Source organism: Electrona antarctica (genome assembly GCF_951216825.1).
Source record: "Electrona antarctica genome assembly, chromosome: 14".
In the NCBI taxonomy this organism is placed as follows: domain Eukaryota; kingdom Metazoa; phylum Chordata; class Actinopteri; order Myctophiformes; family Myctophidae; genus Electrona; species Electrona antarctica.
This window is the reverse complement of record NC_136795.1, coordinates 35,654,651-35,675,080: the sequence shown is the minus strand read 5'-3', so window position 1 is coordinate 35,675,080 and position 20,430 is coordinate 35,654,651. Positions and strand designations below refer to the sequence as shown.

Here is a 20,430-nt window from a genome sequence, read left to right as displayed (position 1 = left end):
CTGTATGTGAATAGAAGCATCAGCTAAGCAATGTAGATGTAAATTGTAACAGACATTTATAATGGAACTGTCCATGTAGCTTTGTCTTACTTCATTTCCTGGTGTCAAGTGCTGCTGTTAAATTGAGTGCAGTACTCTCCAGGCCTTCGCACCATGCAGAGACCATTTGGAACCCAAACCAGACATGAACAGGAATATAGAGAACTTGCGTGAATTAATAAAGAATTAGTTGTCTTTAATGATGTAGGCTACATTTGTACAGTACTACAGAAGACTTTGGGAAAGACTGTGTCACCCATTTAAAAAACACACACAAAGAAAAATAGGCTGTAACAGAAATTATCAAAAATCATGGTGTAGGTAAAATGGACTTAAAATTAAATACTCTTAACGTAAATATTCAGTACAGTATGTCATCTTTAAATTAAAAAAAACATTTTATATCGTGCACAATCAATGTAAAATGTTCAGTTACATTAAAGCACCATTTCAAGAATGAGGATACTGAAATAAATAATTGGCCTTTCCGTATAGCCAGTACAGTTTTGTGGTAGTCATGTAAGGCTATGTAGTCACACACTTCCCCAAGCTGTTAGATGGAGCAGCATACCTCCTGATATGAGTGGAGTTCTCACCACACATCTACAGTCAACAGTAAATAATCTCCATGTTAAAAACGGCATGTACTGTACAGTTGGGTGCCACCGATATTGTCCCTTATCATTTGACCCATTTAGGCCTGACCTCAAAATTCTAAAAAATCCTTCTAAATCCTCCAGTTTTCTGAAATAAATATTTTCGCGATTTTTCAAAAATAGCAGACCTACAAGCTCGTAGCGCGCCACTCGGTGGCGCGCTATGAGCTTGTAGATCTGCTATCTTTCAATAGCTAAATTATAACATGTTTAAAACACCAAAAGGGGTTTTGCGCAGATCACGCAAACCTCAGCAAAAAGAAAAGGACAATATCGATGTCCTCCAACTGTATATCTCCACATGGCATATACAGCAGGTTAATCTCACTTTCAGCAGACAAGTCATTCAACCTTAGAAACAAAGCCAAATTAGGTCTTAACCAATGAGATTGTCTTTTTTCAGGGCGTTAACACAAGTGTAACCATTGATGCAATGAATGATTCTAAAATCTTACAAAGCGCCTGACCTTGCTTTCACCATAAGGATCTCAATCTCATGCTGTTCTATAAACTCCCGAAGCTCAATAGTAGAGCATTAAATACTAGACTGCAGACTGTGCAGAGTACTGTATATGAGTGGTTCCCAAAGTGGGGTCCGGGGACCCCCAGGGCAGGATCCTTGAAGGAGTTCCAGAGGGTCGCCAGCTAAATCAAATGGACCCTTAAAGGTCTGTAACTTTCAGAGTAAAATTAACATCGATTTTACAATATAAATTGTGGGTCCCAGAGATAGAAATGGCATTCAATATTCAATGGGGGTCCGTAGACTAATGCAGGTCAAACAGGGGGGGGGGTGGGTCCTTGAAATTAAACGGGTTGAGAATCACTGCTTAGAGCCGTGAAACTCTTCTCTTATGGGGTCCCCTCCCTGGCATTCCTTTTCAAATGGGGGTCCGTGGGCTAATTAGTGTCAATTTGGGGGTCCTTGACATGAAAGAAATTGGGTACTACTGTATATTGCCGTCTCCTCCTCCACCCTCACCCATGAAGTACTCCAGCCGCAAAGAGCAACAGTTCACAACGTCTCACACACACCTCGTGTTCCATGTGGAGTTGGCATGGAATTGTTTTCATCTCTCCAGGTCTGGAAGCCATTTTTTCAGTACACTGTTCATGCACAAGCCTTTCATTTTTGCACTACTAACATTAAAGAATCTAATGCAATTTGGCATGGCGACACTCACACAATCAAGTACGACACTGACAAACACAACAAAAACAATGTGCATCAGCAAAGATACACACGCATGGAATCATAGTGATCTTAAAAAGACCATTCCATAAAAATGTGTCGCTTACTGTAAATACAAAATGAGGGTAGAGCATTTCAACAGGTTCTGCAGGAAGTTACAAGAGCATATTAAAGAATGAGGCACAAAGCTGCCATGTGATATCCCATCAGATTCAGTACAAGTAACAGCAAACTATTGTGGAGCGGTTATTTCTACTGTCATATATACAGGAAACTTCATCTATCTTACAGTCTGGGGGTTTTCAATGATTATATAGAGGCTTCGGAAGATATTCAATCCCCTCACTGTTTCCACATTTTATTGTGATATAGAATTGAGTTATGCAACAAATCTTTAAAAAACAAACAAACGAAAAAAACGCCATAATGATTTCTTATTATTTTATCCAATTTATAGATGTCACACAAGTGGACTCCAGTCAAGCTGAAGAGACATTTTAAGGACATTTTAATTTCAATTGATTAAAAAAGAAAGAAAGATCGATTTTAATAAAGAAATATAGATCTTGAGAAATCTTTAAATATCGATTGTGCCCCCCCCTCCCCTCCAGCCAAAATGCTTTTTTTTCTTTTTTGCTATTTCAGCCATTTAGATATTTCATATTTGTTGATATACTTAGAACAGATAAAACAAATTGGTTATTAGATTACTTAATAAATTAAAGTATTTATTTAAAAAATGTATGGGGAATTGTGAGTAGATTGATGACCCACAATACCCTATAAAACACAAGACACTCAGACCAATAGATGGCTAGCCTTTTGCAGAGGCACACTGTAAAATAAATTAAATTATATATATATATATATATATATATATATATATATATATATATATATATATATATATATATAAGCAAAATGTGGAAAAAAGTGAAGGGGGATAAATCCTTTGAGGCCACAGTATGATTTGAGCCATACTGTATGTCCTAAAGTTGAAACTGTTTGTTTTCAAGATGCATTCTCAATTTTACATTATTTAAGATATAGTATTTCATAAAAAATAATTTACAAATGTTGACCTTCAAATTTCACTAACATAAATCACTCTAGAAGTCATTTGACAGTTCATCCAATAATCACTAAATGGGCTTCAATAAATGGTAGGCTGTAAATGACACGGTTTAGAAAAAACATTTTGTTGCAGAAATTATCCCCTTGATCATATATACATGTAGCCTAAGATCCAGGAGATGGCTGTGGTACAAACTGATCATATATACATGTAGCCTAAGATCCAGGAGATGGCTGTGGGTACAAACTTAGTCTGAATACTGAAGGTCTAAGTCCACTGTGCCATCAGTTACCACTAGCCTTACTCTCTTGGGCTTTGAGGGACCCATGGAGTGGGAGGATGCAGCTGGTCCATAGTGGGGAGTTGATGGTCGGTTAACAGGCTGGCACGGTTGCTGTGTGTCCCTCCTGCAATGTTCGTCCTGTCCTTTGAGCCCGGCAAAGCCCTCCATTGAAAAAGAGGACGGATTTGAAGGGTGAAGTCCACAGGGCTCAAGGACCAGCCTCCCTTGCGTGCCCGAGGGCTCCATCAGACAATGGTAGGTATAGTTTGTGGGCCCTAAACCTGGGTATGTCTGACCATCTACCCCATCCCTTAGGCCCAGGGTCAATGAGTGATCTCCAGTGAAGTTAAATACATAAGGAGGACCTTGATAAGCATATGGAAAAGAGGCAGACGAGGGCGTGGTCTGGTGCTTGTTTGCTGGTGTCTGTGTTCCAGGTGTATTCTGTGCCACGTGGGGAGTACTGTGCTCAGACATGGCGGGAGAAAGGTTTGGGTCAAAGCTAAAGTCAAAAGGGTCATGTTGAGCATAACATGGCTGGTGTCTGTGTGTGGTCGACGGAGTGGACTTATCCTGGATCAAACCTTTGCCTTGTGGTGAGCCATAACTTTCGGACACTTTGTTGGAAAAGTAGAAAGGCCTTGGGAGAGTTGAGAAGTTTTTTTGTGATAAGTCAGTCTCAATAGTTTGGGGTTTTGAGAAGTTTTTTTGTGTCAAGTCAGTCTCAATAGTTTGGGGTTTTCCTGATGCCTTGTTTTTATTCAAGGACTGGGGGAAAACTGAGTTAGCTTTGTTGTTATAAACATTTGACCTGGCAGGGTTTCTGGATGAATTGAAATGACCCACATCTTTTTGAGAGGTAAATCCGTGAACTGAAAGGTTATCCTTATGGCTTTCTGTAAAGTCTCTGCGTGCGGCAGCCTCTGCTTGACGACTCTGGTTCTGAGTTTTCATAATATAATTTGATTTTGCAGTCGGAATTTTAGACATGTCCGTTGGTCGGCCTGCAGCCACATGGTCTTTACATGGTGCACTACACAAATTTTGGCTCGGCTTTCCTCCTTGATACTTAAGCACCCTCTGGATTACAGTAGAGGTTTTGTCCTGGGAGTTGACTAGATTGTCTGCAGGATTTTGATTTTTCACAGTGAAGAGCTGAGAAGGGAAGAATTTGTTTGCCGTTTGGGGGACAGCCTTGGTCAAGGAATGCTGGGGTTCACCTCTGATTGCGTTTGTCTGATTATTGGGAAAAGACATAGATTTGCTTGGAATGCCCACACGATGGAAGGGGCCTTGGGTTTTACACTGTGACTGACTATACTTTGACTGACTAGTACTAGTTCTGACATGAAAGCCTTGATTGGTAGGTTGACCTAGAATAATGGGAGATTGAGATTCTCTGGAGAGTTTCATTCCTGGATTTTTACTCAGAAATCTATCCATAGCGGTCACCTCAGCACTACTCAAAGGTGGGAAATTTAAACTGGATTTGTCTTTGGAGAGATCCTGCACTACACAATCCAAAGGAAGAGAGTCACTTTTAGAAGTAATGAGGCTTGGGAAAAATTGCAGATCCTCACTGTTGAAGTTGCCTGCTGGACTGGGTGGTCCAAGATATGGCGTTTCTGGGTTCCATGTATCAGAGGGGCTATGAGAGAGTGGACTGCTGAAGGGATCCGAGGCTGGCTCTAATGGGCAAAGGTCAGTCTGTGGTTGATAATACCCCTCAAAATTGAGACACTGAAAGTCCAGAAGGTCATCATCGCAGCAATTTGTAAAGCTAGGCTCAGTGGAAAGTATACCATCTGAGGAAGTGAATGGTGGTGAGACTGGTGACTGGGACGGGGGTTGGATAACAGAAGCAGAGCCACTGGCATAGGACACGGTTTTTTCCAATGCCTGAGAAGCACACAAGCCTTCCGTGAGTCTGGACAGACTGTTGTCAATTTGTTGGAGGGTATGACTGAGGCAAGTGGTGGGTGTTTCAACTGGCCCACTCTTGCGTGGTTTCTCCATTTTGTGCCTCAGTTTTCTCCCTCCCCCAGCACTCATCTCTGTCACTGGCTTTTCAATTATTCTGTTTGGAGCAGAAGCTTTCATTTGAGTTGCACCTTCATTAAGTGGTGAAGACAAAGATGAAAGACATAAGGACGGAAGTTCAGATGGAGGTGCTTCTGTTTTCAGAGGACCTGAGTTACTGTTCATTTTATGACAAGAAGCAGGTGGATATTCTTCTTTGGGTTTGCCTAAACACAGCAACCCTTTCTTGTCCTCGTCTATAACGTGACCCTTTATCTCCCTCTTGGCTTCTCTCTTAAACTCAATTTCTAACGGTTTCTCATCGCCGTCTTCCACCTCCCAAACATCTTCTGTCCGCCTCCGTAGTTTGATTATTGGTAAGGGAACACATTTAAATTCAGGCTTCTGTTCGTGTTGTGCCACTGGCTGTTGTAAAACTGGCTCTTTTACAACTGTATTTTCCACTTTTGGTTTTTGCCCTGCCCCTAAGACAGACAAAGTCTGACTGGTATTTTTATGATCCATGCTCTTTTCAGGTACCCGACTGACTCCACAAATATCCTTTAGCGTCTCCTTATTTTCCACTTTGTCTTTGTCAGATCCACTAGGTTCACACTGTTCAATGTTTTTAAGATCTTGGTCATCATATGAACATTGGCCTGCAGGTAATCCTTTACTTTTCCTCAACCTCTCACCCCTCTTTTTCAAACGGTGCAATCTGTCCTTTGATCTCATACTAGCATGCACATGTGCCCGTGCTGCTGCCATCTCCATGTTCAAATTTGATACAGAATCCATGATGGCCTTAAAAGGGTCACATGTCAGCAAATCACCTTGAATTTCCGTAGTTATTGGCAAATCCCCATCAGCCTCAGACTTCTTCAATTCCCATTTTTTGCCTTGCTTTCTCTTAAAACGAATCCTGAAGCATTGATCCGTTTCATCCTTTACACAAACTTGCTGGGGGACAGAAGTGTTCAGCATTTCAGATCCAGGTTGGTTTTTCAATTCATTCCCCTCCCCATCATTTTCAGAATGTTGTGGGTCAGTTTGTTTGTTCTTAGGAAGTCTATAATTATCTAGTATCTCGGCATTGTCAATCAAGTCCTTGCCTTGTCTCTCCAGTTTAACTTTCCTAGTTTTTCTTGGCAGGCAAGCATGTTGAACTTCCTCAGCATTTGAACGAGTACGTCGGATGGGAGAATTATTTTTAATTGCACTTTTGTGCATCATGTTCTGAGCCTGGGCCTCAGCCTTCTTAACTCTGCCTTTACCCTCACCTGAACACAGGGAAAGGTCCTGCCTTTCCTCTGTGGAAGAGTTGAGTTCTGTGGAAGAGTTGAGTTCTGTGACAGGAGAGGCGAGACCTTGCTCAGTGTCCATGTCCACAGAATTTCTGAACATGCGTTTCTTCAGAGGAATGTTGGACTGTACATGTGCCTGTGCACTGGTGTCTTGTTGAAGACTACTGGTGGCTTTCGCAGGAGCAAGGGACTTTTGACAAGGAGGTAGGGGGTTAGGGCATTTTGCAAGTATGTCATCTTGCGCCAATTGAAGCTGCAAATTTTCATTTCTCTGCACCTTACCTCTAGTTAGAACTTCTGCAACACAGGTTCCTACAACTCGTTTTTGTTCAGATTCAGCTTTATGTTTTGCTCCTATAAGCCTCTGGCTTCGTTTTGCTACGTTCCTTCTCGGCAATGGATTTGGAGATACATCTCCGCAATGTTCCATTTCTTCATTAACTGAGGTAGACATCTCATTGTCTGTATTTTTCACTGCAGAACTTGCAGTATTCGTTTTCTCATTCTTTAGAATATCGTACAGCAGGACTCTTGCCCGTTTTACAACAATGTCCTCCTTACTACTGGACTTGTTAGCTATAATCTCAACCTTTTTGATCTCAGCAATATTCTCGACCTTTTTGCTCTCGTCTGTTCTTTTCACTATTTCTTCTACCCCAGCTTTACGAGAATCCTGAACCTTAACGTTGTTGCAAACTATGTTGGTTTTCTTTTTGCATGTTTGACTGTGATTTCCTGCATCAGATTCCTTTTCTAGGCTCTGAACCTTTTTGATCTCAGCAATATTCTCGACCTTTTTGCGCTCGTCTGTTCTTTTCACTATTTCTTCTACCACAGCTTTACGAGAATCCTGAACCTTAACGTTGTTGCAAACTATGTTGGTTTTCTTTTTGCATGTTTGACTGTGATTTCCTGCATCAGATTCCTTTTCTAGGCTCTGAACCTTTTTGATCTCAGCAATATTCTCGACCTTTTTGCGCTCGTCTGTTCTTTTCACTATTTCTTCTACCCCAGCTTTAAGAGAATCCTGAACCTTAACATGGTTGCAAACTATGTTGGTTTTCTTTTTGCATGTTTGACTGTGATTTCCTGCATCAGATTCCTTTTCTAGGCTCTCAACCTTTTTGATCTCAGCAATATTCTCGACCTTTTTGTGCTCGTCTGTTCTTTTCACTATTTCTTCTACCCCAGCTTTAAGAGAATCCTGAACCTTAACGTTGTTGCAAACTATGCTGGTTTTCTTTTTGCATGTTTGACTGTGATTTCCTGCATCAGATTCCTTTTCTAGGCTCCCTTTATCCTTACATTCTGCAACAGGAGCTTTTGCAACATTACCAATTTCATTTTTTCCTTCACTTTTATTTTTAATAGTCTGCTTATTTTGTATACTAGCCTTTTGTACACTACCCTCTTCAGTGTCTGTCTGTATTTCAATTACCTTGCAATCTCCACCTTTCCCACAGTATGAATCACCCACAGCTTCACTTAGTTGTCCTTTTGTTGCATTAATTTTATCAAGCGTCTTGAAATACATCTCCCTCACCCCACTTTTACCATCAGCTGTGGAGACCTCTGCACTTTCCTCCTGCTTCTGCTGAGATCTGGATAGCCTGGTCTCTGCCTGTGCAGACACTGGTCTTGTCTGTGGATTTGTATTCATCGTCAGGCTGCACTTTCCTCTCACCATCAACTGTGCTTGTTCCTGTTCATCGGCCCTTTCCACTTGTATACTTCTTGGTTCCGACATCCTTATTAAGTTCACTGTAACATGCTTCAGTGATTTGAGCGGATCATCCTCAAGTTTATCAGATTTATCTGAGGCACTTTGAGAGACTTCACCAATTTCAGTTGCATATTCATTTGAAAGTCTCCTTCTCCTCAACCTGGATGATGGGGGTCTAATGTTTTTGATCTCCATTTGGTCTGTTGTTGGACTGAGAGCGTGGCTGTCCTTGGGCCCGCTGCCTACAGTGTAAGTCAGTTTGGTAACGCAGGATGCATCTGCACTTCCCCTGGTGCCATCACCAACTGTTATATACTTGTTACTTTGACTTTCTGTGTCATCTGCCTCATCTTGTTTTGGAGATTTTTTCTCCTTGCTTCCGTCTACTTCAATAGGGCTACCAACTGCAACGTCTCTGGACCTGGTTTGACGTGTGTCCACGTTTTGAGCCATGCTCCTTATTCTTGAAGAGGTCACTGCTTGGACCATCCGTCTGTCCACCACTTCGGCAGACTTCTCACTAAGGCTTGTTACAGCAATGTTAGGAACCCTTTTCTCATGAAAAGCCACTGCAGAGTCCAAAGTGAAAGGCTTCAAATTTATCTCACTAACTGGGGTACCACAGTGAATGTCACTGTCATTTTCTGTTTTCAAGCGTAGTTCTTTCAACTGTTGAACTGTATTACCATTGCAAATGTCACTACGGGTTTCTCTTTTCAAACACAACTGCTCAACTTTATCTTTTGGCTTAACTTCTTCTAACAGATGGAGCAAGGCTCTCTCTTTACTTCCTGGGTCCTTACAATTAAGCAGAAAATCCAACGCGTGGCGCCGTATTCTGACTCTAAGGTCCTTCAGTTTAACTTGTGATGCAAGCGTCTGACACTGTCTGGATGAGGGAGATTTGAGTGGACCTTTTTTTGTTCTTCTGTGCTTTGCTTGTCTCCACTTCTGTTTCCGAGTCAACTTTCTGCACATCAAGGCGTTCCTCTTCATTTGCAGAGTAAAGGAGTTCCTTGATGGGATGGCTAAGAATGGGAAACAAGAACAAAAATATTGAACTTCCTGCTCAACACAAAATCAGTTTTAACATTTGCTAATGTTTTGATTATCAGTGGCCGAACAGTCAAACTGTGTACTACTGTCAATAGTTATGTCCTAGGACCTTGTATTTAGAGAAAACATTTAGATTTGCATGCCTTGTTTGTACTATCTAAACTAGGCTTGGTGTGAACCAAACATTAAATTAAAAGGTTCAGTTGTTACAGTCTGCTTGAGGAGTCACAGCAGCCAGTAATGCTGAAACTCATATAAGACATCTCAAACTTTTTCAGGTCAAGGACTCCTAAAAAAAAAAATTGTATTTGGCCATGGAACCCCATCTCAAAACGATATTGTGCCAGGGACCTCCAGGAGCAAAGATTAGAGATTTTCCAAAAATAGCAGATCTACAAGCTTGTATATCTGCTATATATATTTTTGAGGGGCACTAGCCCCTCCTATACACAGGTTTAATGTTAAACAAAGTTTAACATTAAACAAACATTAGGATCTCTATATATATTCTCTATATATAGAGCTCTATATATTCTGCTACATCACAATTAATAATTGATCTGCACCGCGACTCAAATGAAACAATAGACGTACCAAAACACTCCCACGTAAGCAAACATGCAGTCACACAGAAGCAGAGACTGTTGTATTTTACGTACGTCCATCTCACATGTTTTGCATACAATCCGAACAGCAAAGAACTCTTGACTCTTGAACCATGACCGTGCAGCAGGGTAAACTAATTTGCAAGTCGTTCTAAAATTGGGTATAATTTGGGTTTTATTCGATACGGTTCTAAAGCGGTCCGCGCCTGGAACAACATATTTTCAGATGGGGGTCCGCAGCCAAATAGAGATAATTCTGGGGGTCCTTGAAATGAAAAAGGTTGAGCACCAGATAAATTGGTTAACCTTTGCTCTTATGAAATATCTGAGTGAGACCATTAGGAGTAGTTCTCCGTAAATTCAAGCCTTCATGGGATCTCATGATATCTCATCTACAAATGCTGCTTTCCTTGTATGGAATCCAAATGACTGAAATCAGTCATAGTGACTGAGAACAAATCCATGGGTGTTCGTGTGCACTATATCATTTTCCATAGTATGGTTGGGGGAGTGTCTCTGCTTCTACACCAATCTTTGGAGTGAAATGGAGCACCGCAGTTTAGTTTAGCATTAGGCCTTTTTTAACCATTTAATTAACAAGCTAACCGTAGGCTACTGGTGGTCAGAGCAGTATTGTTGTTTACAAGTCAGTAGTCACATGTGATGCTCTATTGCCTGTAATGTTTGCTTTGGAGCACCAGGGGGCTCCAAAGTGGACATTACAGGCAACATAAGATTTAATGACAGCTCAGGCACCAAAATGAAGCACCGAAAAAGGTCCTCTAGTTCCAAGTCTAAAGGTCCCTGCAAACAGAGCGCGTTTTTTGGATTTTTAGCGGCGTTTCTCCATCGGTTTTCCGAAAAACACGTCCAGTCTGCAACCACAAGGGGCCGTTCACACCTGACACAGCCGTCTCCTCGGTGTGTCCTGTCTCTTCTGTATCAATGCATTTCCAATGGGAGTCACGTGGTTTGATGACACAACCTTGTTGAATGGGTGGGGGGGGGGGGGGGGGGGGCAGAAGACTGCCATGCAACAAGGTTGTGTCATCAAACCACGTGACGTGGAAATGCATTGCGAGCTGTACGACACACCGAGGAGAGAGCTGTGTCTCAGGTGTGCACGGCCCCTAAGTCTGCACCACCCCACCCCCCCACACACACACACACATACGCCCCCACCCACACCCACGCACACCTTCTACAGTCTGATGCATTGCCTTATCTTAGCATTTATAAATAATTAAACAAATTTGTAGCACTTATCCAACTTGTCCAACAGTGAAAGGATGAGCACCACTTGGGCTGCGTTTACACTGGGAGGAGTCGGATTGGATTCCATTTTATTTAAGCATTTACATTGGATATGACATTTGGGCATGTCATTATAGGACAAAATAGAAAATCTACAAGCTCAAAACGTCTTGCGATGCAGCACGTTTTTAAGGAGCAAAGATAAATAAATCAGCTTGCAAGTGAATCAAATGCAAGTATAAATATAGCTTTTGACAAGCCCACATTTTTGGTTGGTTGGTTGGTCTACAACAGGACTTTATAGTCTCTACATTCACATTAAAAAACAGAAATAAGAAAGATCATCATGACAAGGTCTTTAAGCTGTGAACTACAAGAAGCAAAGCAAGTGGACATCTTTTTACTCCAATTGTTGCATACCTAAAACGTCCTTCCAGTATAGATCAGGCTTTAATATTTTGATTATTGTTTTTAAATCAATAAAGGCTTGGTCCCAGCTTGTACTACAGACTAGAGCTTTTAACTTCTTATGTGCAATAAAAATAGCTTAACGGAGAGCGCTCTTTTGACAGCTTGTGTATTGATATTTCTGGGAGTATAAGGTGACCAGACACCTGGTACTTGGGTTAAACTGATCTTTCTCAGCTAAACTAAACCTGCATTCTCTCTTGCCATTAAATTACATTCTCTTTACAGTAACAGCACGCTGAACTAAAACTTCAACCCCGACATTAAAAAAGGTCAGAACCACTGTTAACAGAGCAATTCAGGCTCTGTAGTAGTGTAATTATTAGTGATAAAAATTGACAATAATATAACAATGAAAGAGAGAACACAAGACTGGTTACCTGTAAATGTACCCAAGTGAGGTCTTGTAGGGCAGCACTTCTCTCTGTTCTGACGAAGGTATCGCTCCCTCAGACCGTACTTCTGTCCAACAGCATCTTTCGTTTCTTCATTATCAGGCGGTTTCCCTCTGTGTTTGAAGTGACCTTCTCCTTTCCTAAAGAAAGGGAAAAGAAAGTTGTAATTCAGCGAGTGAACCACATAGTGAGTGTGATCACATCTAGATTAGAAGTTAATGAGAAAACAACGCCAGCTAAACAATAGAAGTGATGTAAATGTGCTACACACACCTCTCACAGGTGCAGCATTCACACATTTCATTGCCTTCGCCAAAAAAGCTGGCACCATAGAAACACGTGATCTCCTCCCCAGGTGAGATTGGTCGAACCACTTCAACACAGGCGCCCTTCTCACCAGGGACAAACTGGGTGGGAATAAAAGAGAAACGGAGCACAAGACAAAGACAAAAGGTGACATGCTGTTAGCCCCTGGGACACGTGATCTACACCAATGGTTCCCAAACAGTGGGCCGGGACACATTTGTGGGTCGCAGACACATCTTTATGGGTCCCTATATTTCTTGTTTCCTAAATTTTGTTTTTAATTATTATTTCAAAGCATTTTCAAAGAAATTCCATAAATTAGAAAACAAATGTTTAAGCAGTAGTGGAAATAGCTGATCTACGAGCTCACAACGCGGTGTATTGTGAGCTTGTAGATCTGCTATTTTCACTAGTTTGGGTCCCGGGCAAACATCTAACCTCTCTTTTGGGTCACAGGCTAAAAAGTGATCTACACACTATACTACAACCAAGAACAGTGAGCAGGGACGTGCAGAGAGTGTTAGAGGGGCAGGGGCTAAAATCCCGTAAGAAGGCACTATTGGACGAAAATAGCAGATCTACAAGCTCACAACACATAGCAGCGCGACGCGTTGAGAGTTTGTAGATCAGCTATTTTCGGGGCGCAACCCAGCACTCTTTAGCTAGTGGAGATGCTGCGCATGACATGGATTTCAGAATTCTCCTGAATGCTGCCTTCCGGCATGGCATGGAAAGGAGTGCCATTTGCATTTCTTTCACTATAGTAAATGCTGCATTCGTGGTCTGGAAAGGGCGGTTGTTTTACAGACGGGTAAAAGGGCAGGGGCTGAAGCCCCCTTTGATGTCTATGTGTGCACGTCCCTGACAGTGAGAACGCACCGGGCAAATGAACTACATCAAGAGCGTACGTTCCATTTCCAACAATAAAGAAAGCAACAATTATAATTATAAAGAACAAGTAATTATAAATAATTCCTGGACTAATATAAGAAGAGAAATTGAGGGGCTTGTTGATTCTTTGGTAATAGTGCACGTTTTTAAGTGCAACTGATCAATGAATGTTAATGTTTACCTTGCAGTTTGGTCTGCAGTCTTCACCCCACAGAAACAAAAGGAGAGATCAGAAAACACAACAATGAAGTTAGAAACATAGCCATGATTAAGAGCTGTGGCAGTTGATTTGATTGACTTGATTGAAAGTTTTGGGGGGTTTTTGTGTACCTATATACAGTATATGCCTGCACATGTGCTTGTAGTGTGTTTAATGATCAGGCTTGCATCTAATTTTGTTCCACCTCTTGGACAGTTGATTTGTTTAAAGATTGGCAAGAAGGCGACTTCTGTGCAAAAATAGATGGACAAATTAAGACAAAGAAGGATAACCGACTTAACTGGACCACTTTCACCACTGGTCCACCAGATTCAGTACACACTATGTAATTATAAACAAGATAGATTCAACTGTTTCATAGGTGTCTTTGTAGACACATCATGGCCTTACCGGTAATACCAAAACACAAAGTTAGACTTTTGAATGACAAAATTTGGTATTTGTTACTACACATCCTCCTCATAGACGTACGTTAAAATGCATTCGTCACATACAAGATCAGAGCATATGGCCAATCGCGTGTGGGTTCAGTCAGTGCATATGGCTCATGAGCACTTGCATGTTGTTTTTGGTTCACATTAATCATGTGACCCTACACGGTTTCTTTAGGCCACCCTGATCAAATTCATGACATTTTCAAGATGCTATACATATTGGAAAATGAAGTAAAATTAAATAAAATTAAAGTGTGTGTGTGTGTGTGTAGAATGTAGATGGTAATAAATAGTGGGGGGTAAGGGTTGACACACTCACCATGGTTAATAAAAGCAGCTGGCCCTAGCCAGAGCTGTGCACACCGTTTGCGTGTAGAGTACATCACACTGAAATCATTCACTCCTGTCCTTAGAAGAGCGCTGTCAGCGGGACTCAGCTCTGCAATACATCCGAGCAGAACCTCCACCCGCTCGCCAACAAACCTGCAGAGAAACAAGTCAAAGTCTCAACCTGGGCCTGAAATCTGTTATTCTATCTCATCTTATAAATGCTTCACATTGCAGGGGTTTACACACTTTGGGAGGATACTACTTAAGTATCGCTAATGTCTTATATTCCCTTTCTTTTTGTCACACTGCTCTAATTTGCGTGTGCGTGTCCGTGTGTGTGAGGGAAAGAGTGACGGAGAAGGGAGCAGGGGACGAGAGATGCCATAGATGTACGAGTATAGCCTAGCCTATTGTAGTTCTATGCTGTTGCTACTGTAGATCTATACTACTCCTTGGCAAGTCAGAATACACGAGGGGCAAAGATGCCAAATTCATAATAGTATGAAAAAGAACATTTACACTTCTTAGAAACGGAGATGGATAGGAACTAATTAACTAATTGACTGCCCGAATTGTTTTAGTCTGTGTCCGTCCCCGGCCAATGGTCCTTTCAGTGAGGTCCCTTATTCAAGGGGCAAAAATTACCCTGGAAGGTCACGATGGCCACCCACAAAGCACAACAACACCATCACACAACGGCGCACAAATAAACATAGCCAGTGTAGGGGGTCAGGGGCTAATGAGAGACAAATGGCAGGCAGACACACTGGAGAGAGAGGGGCATGATAGAAGGTCTGTCTATAGTGTCAGCAGCCAGTCTTCCCACATTCACATCTAGGGCTGTGTAGCTGATCTACAAGCTCACAACATGCCATTTCCACTTTTTTATGTGTGAACATTTTTCAAGATGGAAACGACGATGACGATTATGACAAAATAATTGTGATTATCTCAAATAATTAGACAATTATGCAATAATTGTGACAGGCCTAATCGTTCAAGTGATTATATTATTAACATTTCTGTAAATGTGTGCAGGAATTTAGGCCCTGTCAATTGTTTACAACATACTGTCTGGGACATATGACTGCAATTCACATTATGTGGATCGACACCAAGTCAGAGAAATGCAGACTCAGGTTTTGAAAATAGGAATGATTACCATTGCCGTGTTGAGGTTATCTTTGCTCCATTGGTCTCTGAGGAGTATCTGTCACAGGCCTGTATCGTAACACCACTTTCCAAGAGGAAGGCACCCAGGTATCGATACACCTGTTAACATGGAAATGGTTACAGCTATACGTTATGCTTCTCATATTAAACAAAATGAAGCATGTCTGCTGGCATTGGGTAAACAGGGTAAACACAACAGAACCCTACATGTTGTCTCAGCAGCTCCTGGCGATGGGGTCCCAGCGCGTTGAAGTAATCACCAGCTAATTCTCCCACTGCCAGGGCTTCAAACGTGCCCTGGAAGTCATGTGTACGCTTGAAGCGTAACAGTGTCTCTTTCAGGATACCCCAACGACGGATCTCCGGTATGGGGCTTGAGAAGAAAAACAAATGGGGAAACACCAGGTGAGGACAGAAAACAGTGTAGAATTAGAATTGTCACAACATCGTGTGATAACTCCAAGACTCCGTTTCTCATCTGCTACAGTCATACTAGTTGTTTTAATCCAATTCTTAAGATCTGATCACAAACATGGGGTTTTACTGGTTAATGTACAGTACATCCATACTTTAGTTAAGTTTGTTGTTATAGCACCACTACCATTTTTGTCTGAGTAGTGGATGAAATATGTATCTACCACTGCCAGCCACGTTTGGGAACTGTATTCTGTTACTGAGAACCTGATACATTTATTACAGAAGAACCCTAACATATACAATACAAATATACCATATTCATTACAAAGCTTCGCTGCAGAACAAGACAACATGAATGCTTCATGTCATCAATTGTATACTTTTGCACCTTCTGGTTTTATGGCATTAAGATTGTAAAGGTGGTGCTGATATTCTACCTATAATGCTGAGCTATCCAGTGAATGAAAAAAAATGCTTTCCTTATATACCTGAAATCTGGATTTTAAATAATACAATTTTATTTGAATCCTGAACAAATATGTATGCCTTATTGGCATACGTTAGAAATGTGGTCTACTCTCACAAAGGAGACCCAGCTTTGAATCCTGGGACGTTATAGATTTCCATTTTTAAAATTGACTGCATAACTTGCTCTATGCACATGCCAACACAAGTAGAAAAGACAAGAATAAGGGTTAGGAATTAGGATTGTGTATATGCACCACAAAAACATTTCATCGTGCCATTTTAATCTACATTACACAGTCCAACTATATGAAATGTGATAACCGTTTCAGTATGTACTACACACACCAGGGCTGGGCGATATGACCTCCAGGTGTCCTTGAGGGGGTTCAAGGGGGTCCGCACACCGCAGGTAATTTATTTATAGGCAATAAATGGACCCTTACAAGTCTGTGACTCAGGAAGGGGACAAATGCAACCAAATTGACTCTTACGTGTCCACTTGGTTCAATTTGTCATGTCAAAAATAGCAGATATACAAGCTCACAGCACGTCTAAATGTGTGCACATTTTTTAATATACATATTTTTATAGCAAACTATGTGTAACTCAAATCTTTGTTTCTAGGGTTTCCTGAGACAAAATATTTTGAGATGGGGTCGGCAGCCAAATACAGTACATTTTGTACTCATTTTGAGGGTCCTTGACATGAAAAGGTTTGAACATCACTATATAGCAACATAATGGCCCCTACAGACTGTAGGAGTTTTAAAGTTGTCGACGAGTCATCAGATCGTTATGTATTTCACACTACAGGATTCTTTTTTTTAAATCGACTGTCATTATATCTGTGTGGCTTTCACACTAAACGATTGATAGCCGACTAGACATCACACACTGCAAGAGTTCACCAAGATGCGATCCAGACCCGATACATATAGGCTACATTTGTTTTTTATTCAGGATACCGTGATACAAGCCTGAGACCGACACAGGACGCATCTCTCTCTCTCTGTGTGCACGCCACACACACACACAGGAATAGCCAGGCTACACAGGGCGAAATGTTTGTGATAGCGTATAGCCTATGTGCACTATAGCGAGACAGGATGTTAAATCTTGGTTTTCATTAAATAACTCTGTCTCTCTCTGCATGTGTGCGCACACACACACACACACACACACACACACACACACACACACACACGGTCCAAAAGTTTGATATGCACTGTTGATTCCGATGCAGTTTTATCAACATTATTCAAGTGAAATGCGTTGGACTATTTAACAGCAACATTGCCCCAACAGAGCTACCAATATGTACGACACAGGGATTTACCCAAGGAATAAAGGTTATATATATTATCATCTGATCGAGCCTTTCACACAGCGAGCAAAACCTTGGCGATCAAAGCCGATCTTGCATCAGATCAGGGGTTTTGTCGGCAAGTGCCAAAAATGGTCCCCGACAGCATAATCGGAGCTAATATCGGGCAGTGTGTACGAGCCATTAGTGTTTCAGAAAACTGTTATGAAAAAGAAATTTTTAGAATCTGCCTCAGTTCTTAATGGAACTGGAACATTAAACAGTGGTTCTCAAGGTGTCCTTGAGAGGGTTCAAGGGGGTCCGCAGGTAAATTATTGATAGGCAATAAACCCTTGATAGGCAATGAATATTCTATTCTACTGTTAGACGGATGTTGGGTTCTTAGCTTGCTTATGATGACTATTTCTATGTATTATCATGTGTTGTTCTTGCGTTCTGTAAGTCGCTCTGGATTCAGACGGTCTGCTAAATGCCTAAATTGTAAACTGTAAATTGCAATAAACGCTTACGAGTCTGTAATTCAGAAAGGGGATAGATGCACCCAAATTGTCTCGCACAGCCAGGTCCACTTGGTCCCATTTACATTCTCTGACCAAATTAAATACTGAGGATTTGACATTTGTAGTTTGGTAGACCCGGAGATATAAATTCATAGTTTTTATAATAATTCATCAGTCATGTATATCAAACTGGGGGTCCGTCCTTGAAATGAAAAAGGTTGAGAATCACTGTGATGCAGAGGAGTGCCAGTACAGGTGGTTGCACACCGGCCGCGTTTTTCGGAAAACCGATGGAGAAACGCCACTTAAAAATCAGAATTTGCGCTCGGTGTGTGGAGACCTTACCTGATGCTCATCTTGTGGGAGCTGAACCCCAACAGGGGGTCCAGCACCAAACTGGTGGCCAAGTCATCGGTCTCACACAGCTCCTTCACACTCATTCTAGGCAACCAGTCCATCTTCTCCCACCATCAGCATGCTGAAAGATTCAAGTATAAAATGATGTCACTCATTACAAGTATGTGCAGTGAAATATTGGTGTGACATTCTCCTCTGGCCCTAGTAGGTTTAGAGGAATGCACTGGTTCTAGTAGCCGACCCAGCAAAACATAACATCCTTGGGTGAGCACTTTATATTTGAAATCTGAACGTTTATGTACACTTTTGCTCTGTAAATGTAGCAGTCCCAAAAAACAGGCTGAAGTTGAACCATGACGCTCTTGAAGTACGAGCATCATGTGAAGATAGATAGATAGATAGATAGATAGATAGATAGATAGATAGATAGATAGATAGATAGATAGATAGATAGATGCGTGTGTGTGGTTATAACCAGATATAAAACAATGGATAATACAAGTATAATACGAGTGTAAGCACTAAGGTCAATGACCTTACATATTACTGTAATGGCAACAACAATACACAGCGGCTAGTTGCAATCACTTATCATACATACAGGCGGTTGTTTTAGCAAGCTAACTAGTAGCTAGACTAGCTAGCTACTACTGTTAATTTACATAATTGAAAGTAGGAATTATAAAAACACCCACAGGGTATGTTTTCCATGACCATAAGTATGTCTATCAGAGATGATGACAGCACCGTTACTTCCCTAACGGCTAACATAAGCCCCATCATAATAACAACACAACTGTTAACATAACGCCTAATAACAATTAGCTTTGATTACCGGTATAGTTCAACGTCGGTTCAGTCAGTGTGTGTGAGTGTGTGTGTGTGTGAACGTGTACTTACTAGTACTAGCACAGTAGCGCATTTAGCTTTAGCCAGCAGAGAAGAATGTGGAAGCTAGGTTTAGCAACCACAACGATAGCTCTCCCGTTATCAATCCGCAGGCGTACAGAAAAGAAAAAACACTAACACACAAAAACGTGTGCATAATGAAATATAACCAACGTGGTGAAAAGCATACCTGGGAGTATTTTTTGTGGTCAACGAAGTTTGTCAGATTTAGACCGTTATTTGACTGCAACTGCAAGCTTGCAGCTTCTTGCTTTAGCTATTTTTGTTTTTGCAGGGCAGCTGAGCTAAACTGAGCTAACAGCTAGCCCTTCTTCCGGGGGGCGCCCCGCAGAAGGCTGACCTGTTCCAGGCTTCCAGCTGTTCCTTTTTAGATTATGACCACTTTAAATCCTCAATACGAATGGCTGCTTGGTTGTTATTAACCCCCCCTCCCCAAATTATGTAGTTTCATGTGTGTGAACTGAATGTAAAGCTTCCCTGCAAGACTTTGGCCTAGTACCAAAAAAAGATGATGAGTGACACCCACACAGTGTAACCGAACTACTACTACAACACACACACGCCAACCAACGCCGCGCAGTGCTGCTGAATCTGCTGATTGGTTCAAAGCCGAGAAAATACAACTTCTCGTATGTTCTCGAGCACTGTGATTTGCGGGCGCTGCTTGTGGGTTGGACCGCACAACATGATTCATGCAGTGGACGGACCCCCCCCCCCCCCCCCCAGCCCCTTACACACATATTACACAGTACACACACCACAGTGACTGACCAGTACATTAGATAGATTAGATCATTAGACATTAGATTATGCTTGGTACTGTAATTCACAAATTATGTTATGTGGATATTTGTAGCATCCAGTCACTTAAAAAAAAGCCTGGAAAAAGTGTCCAATATGATGGTATAAAGTATAAATTCTGATGACCAGGAAAATTGGCATTTGTTCTGTAGGCTAATAATTCTTTAATCAAATCTTACCCATAAAAAACTCAATAAGAAATGATTTGCTCCAAAGTCACATGATGAGGTA

At 41.4% G+C, this 20,430-nt stretch overlaps 1 protein-coding gene across 4 annotated transcripts; it reads right to left on the bottom strand.

Moving 5' to 3' along the window:
• Positions 1-220: 220 nt before the first annotated feature.
• kmt5c (lysine methyltransferase 5C) lies at positions 221-19,930 on the bottom strand. 4 transcript variants are annotated; one of them, XM_079521300.1, is made up of 10 exons: positions 19,390-19,930; positions 18,478-18,610; positions 15,631-15,796; positions 15,413-15,522; positions 14,240-14,403; positions 13,448-13,467; positions 12,343-12,476; positions 12,055-12,209; positions 7,512-9,319; positions 221-7,361 (listed from the first exon to the last, which is right to left on the bottom strand). In XM_079521300.1, exons 2-10 carry the CDS (start codon positions 18,588-18,590, stop codon positions 3,210-3,212), a joined length of 6,822 nt encoding a protein of 2,273 aa, XP_079377426.1. In that variant the 5' UTR covers positions 18,591-18,610; positions 19,390-19,930; the 3' UTR covers positions 221-3,209. The 4 variants fall into 4 exon arrangements, with proteins under 4 accessions (XP_079377426.1, XP_079377425.1, XP_079377424.1 ...); XM_079521299.1 differs by having other exon boundaries at positions 221-7,538; positions 7,689-9,319; XM_079521298.1 differs by having other exon boundaries at positions 221-9,319; positions 19,390-19,443; positions 19,568-19,930.
• Between the last annotated feature and the right edge of the window lie 500 nt (positions 19,931-20,430).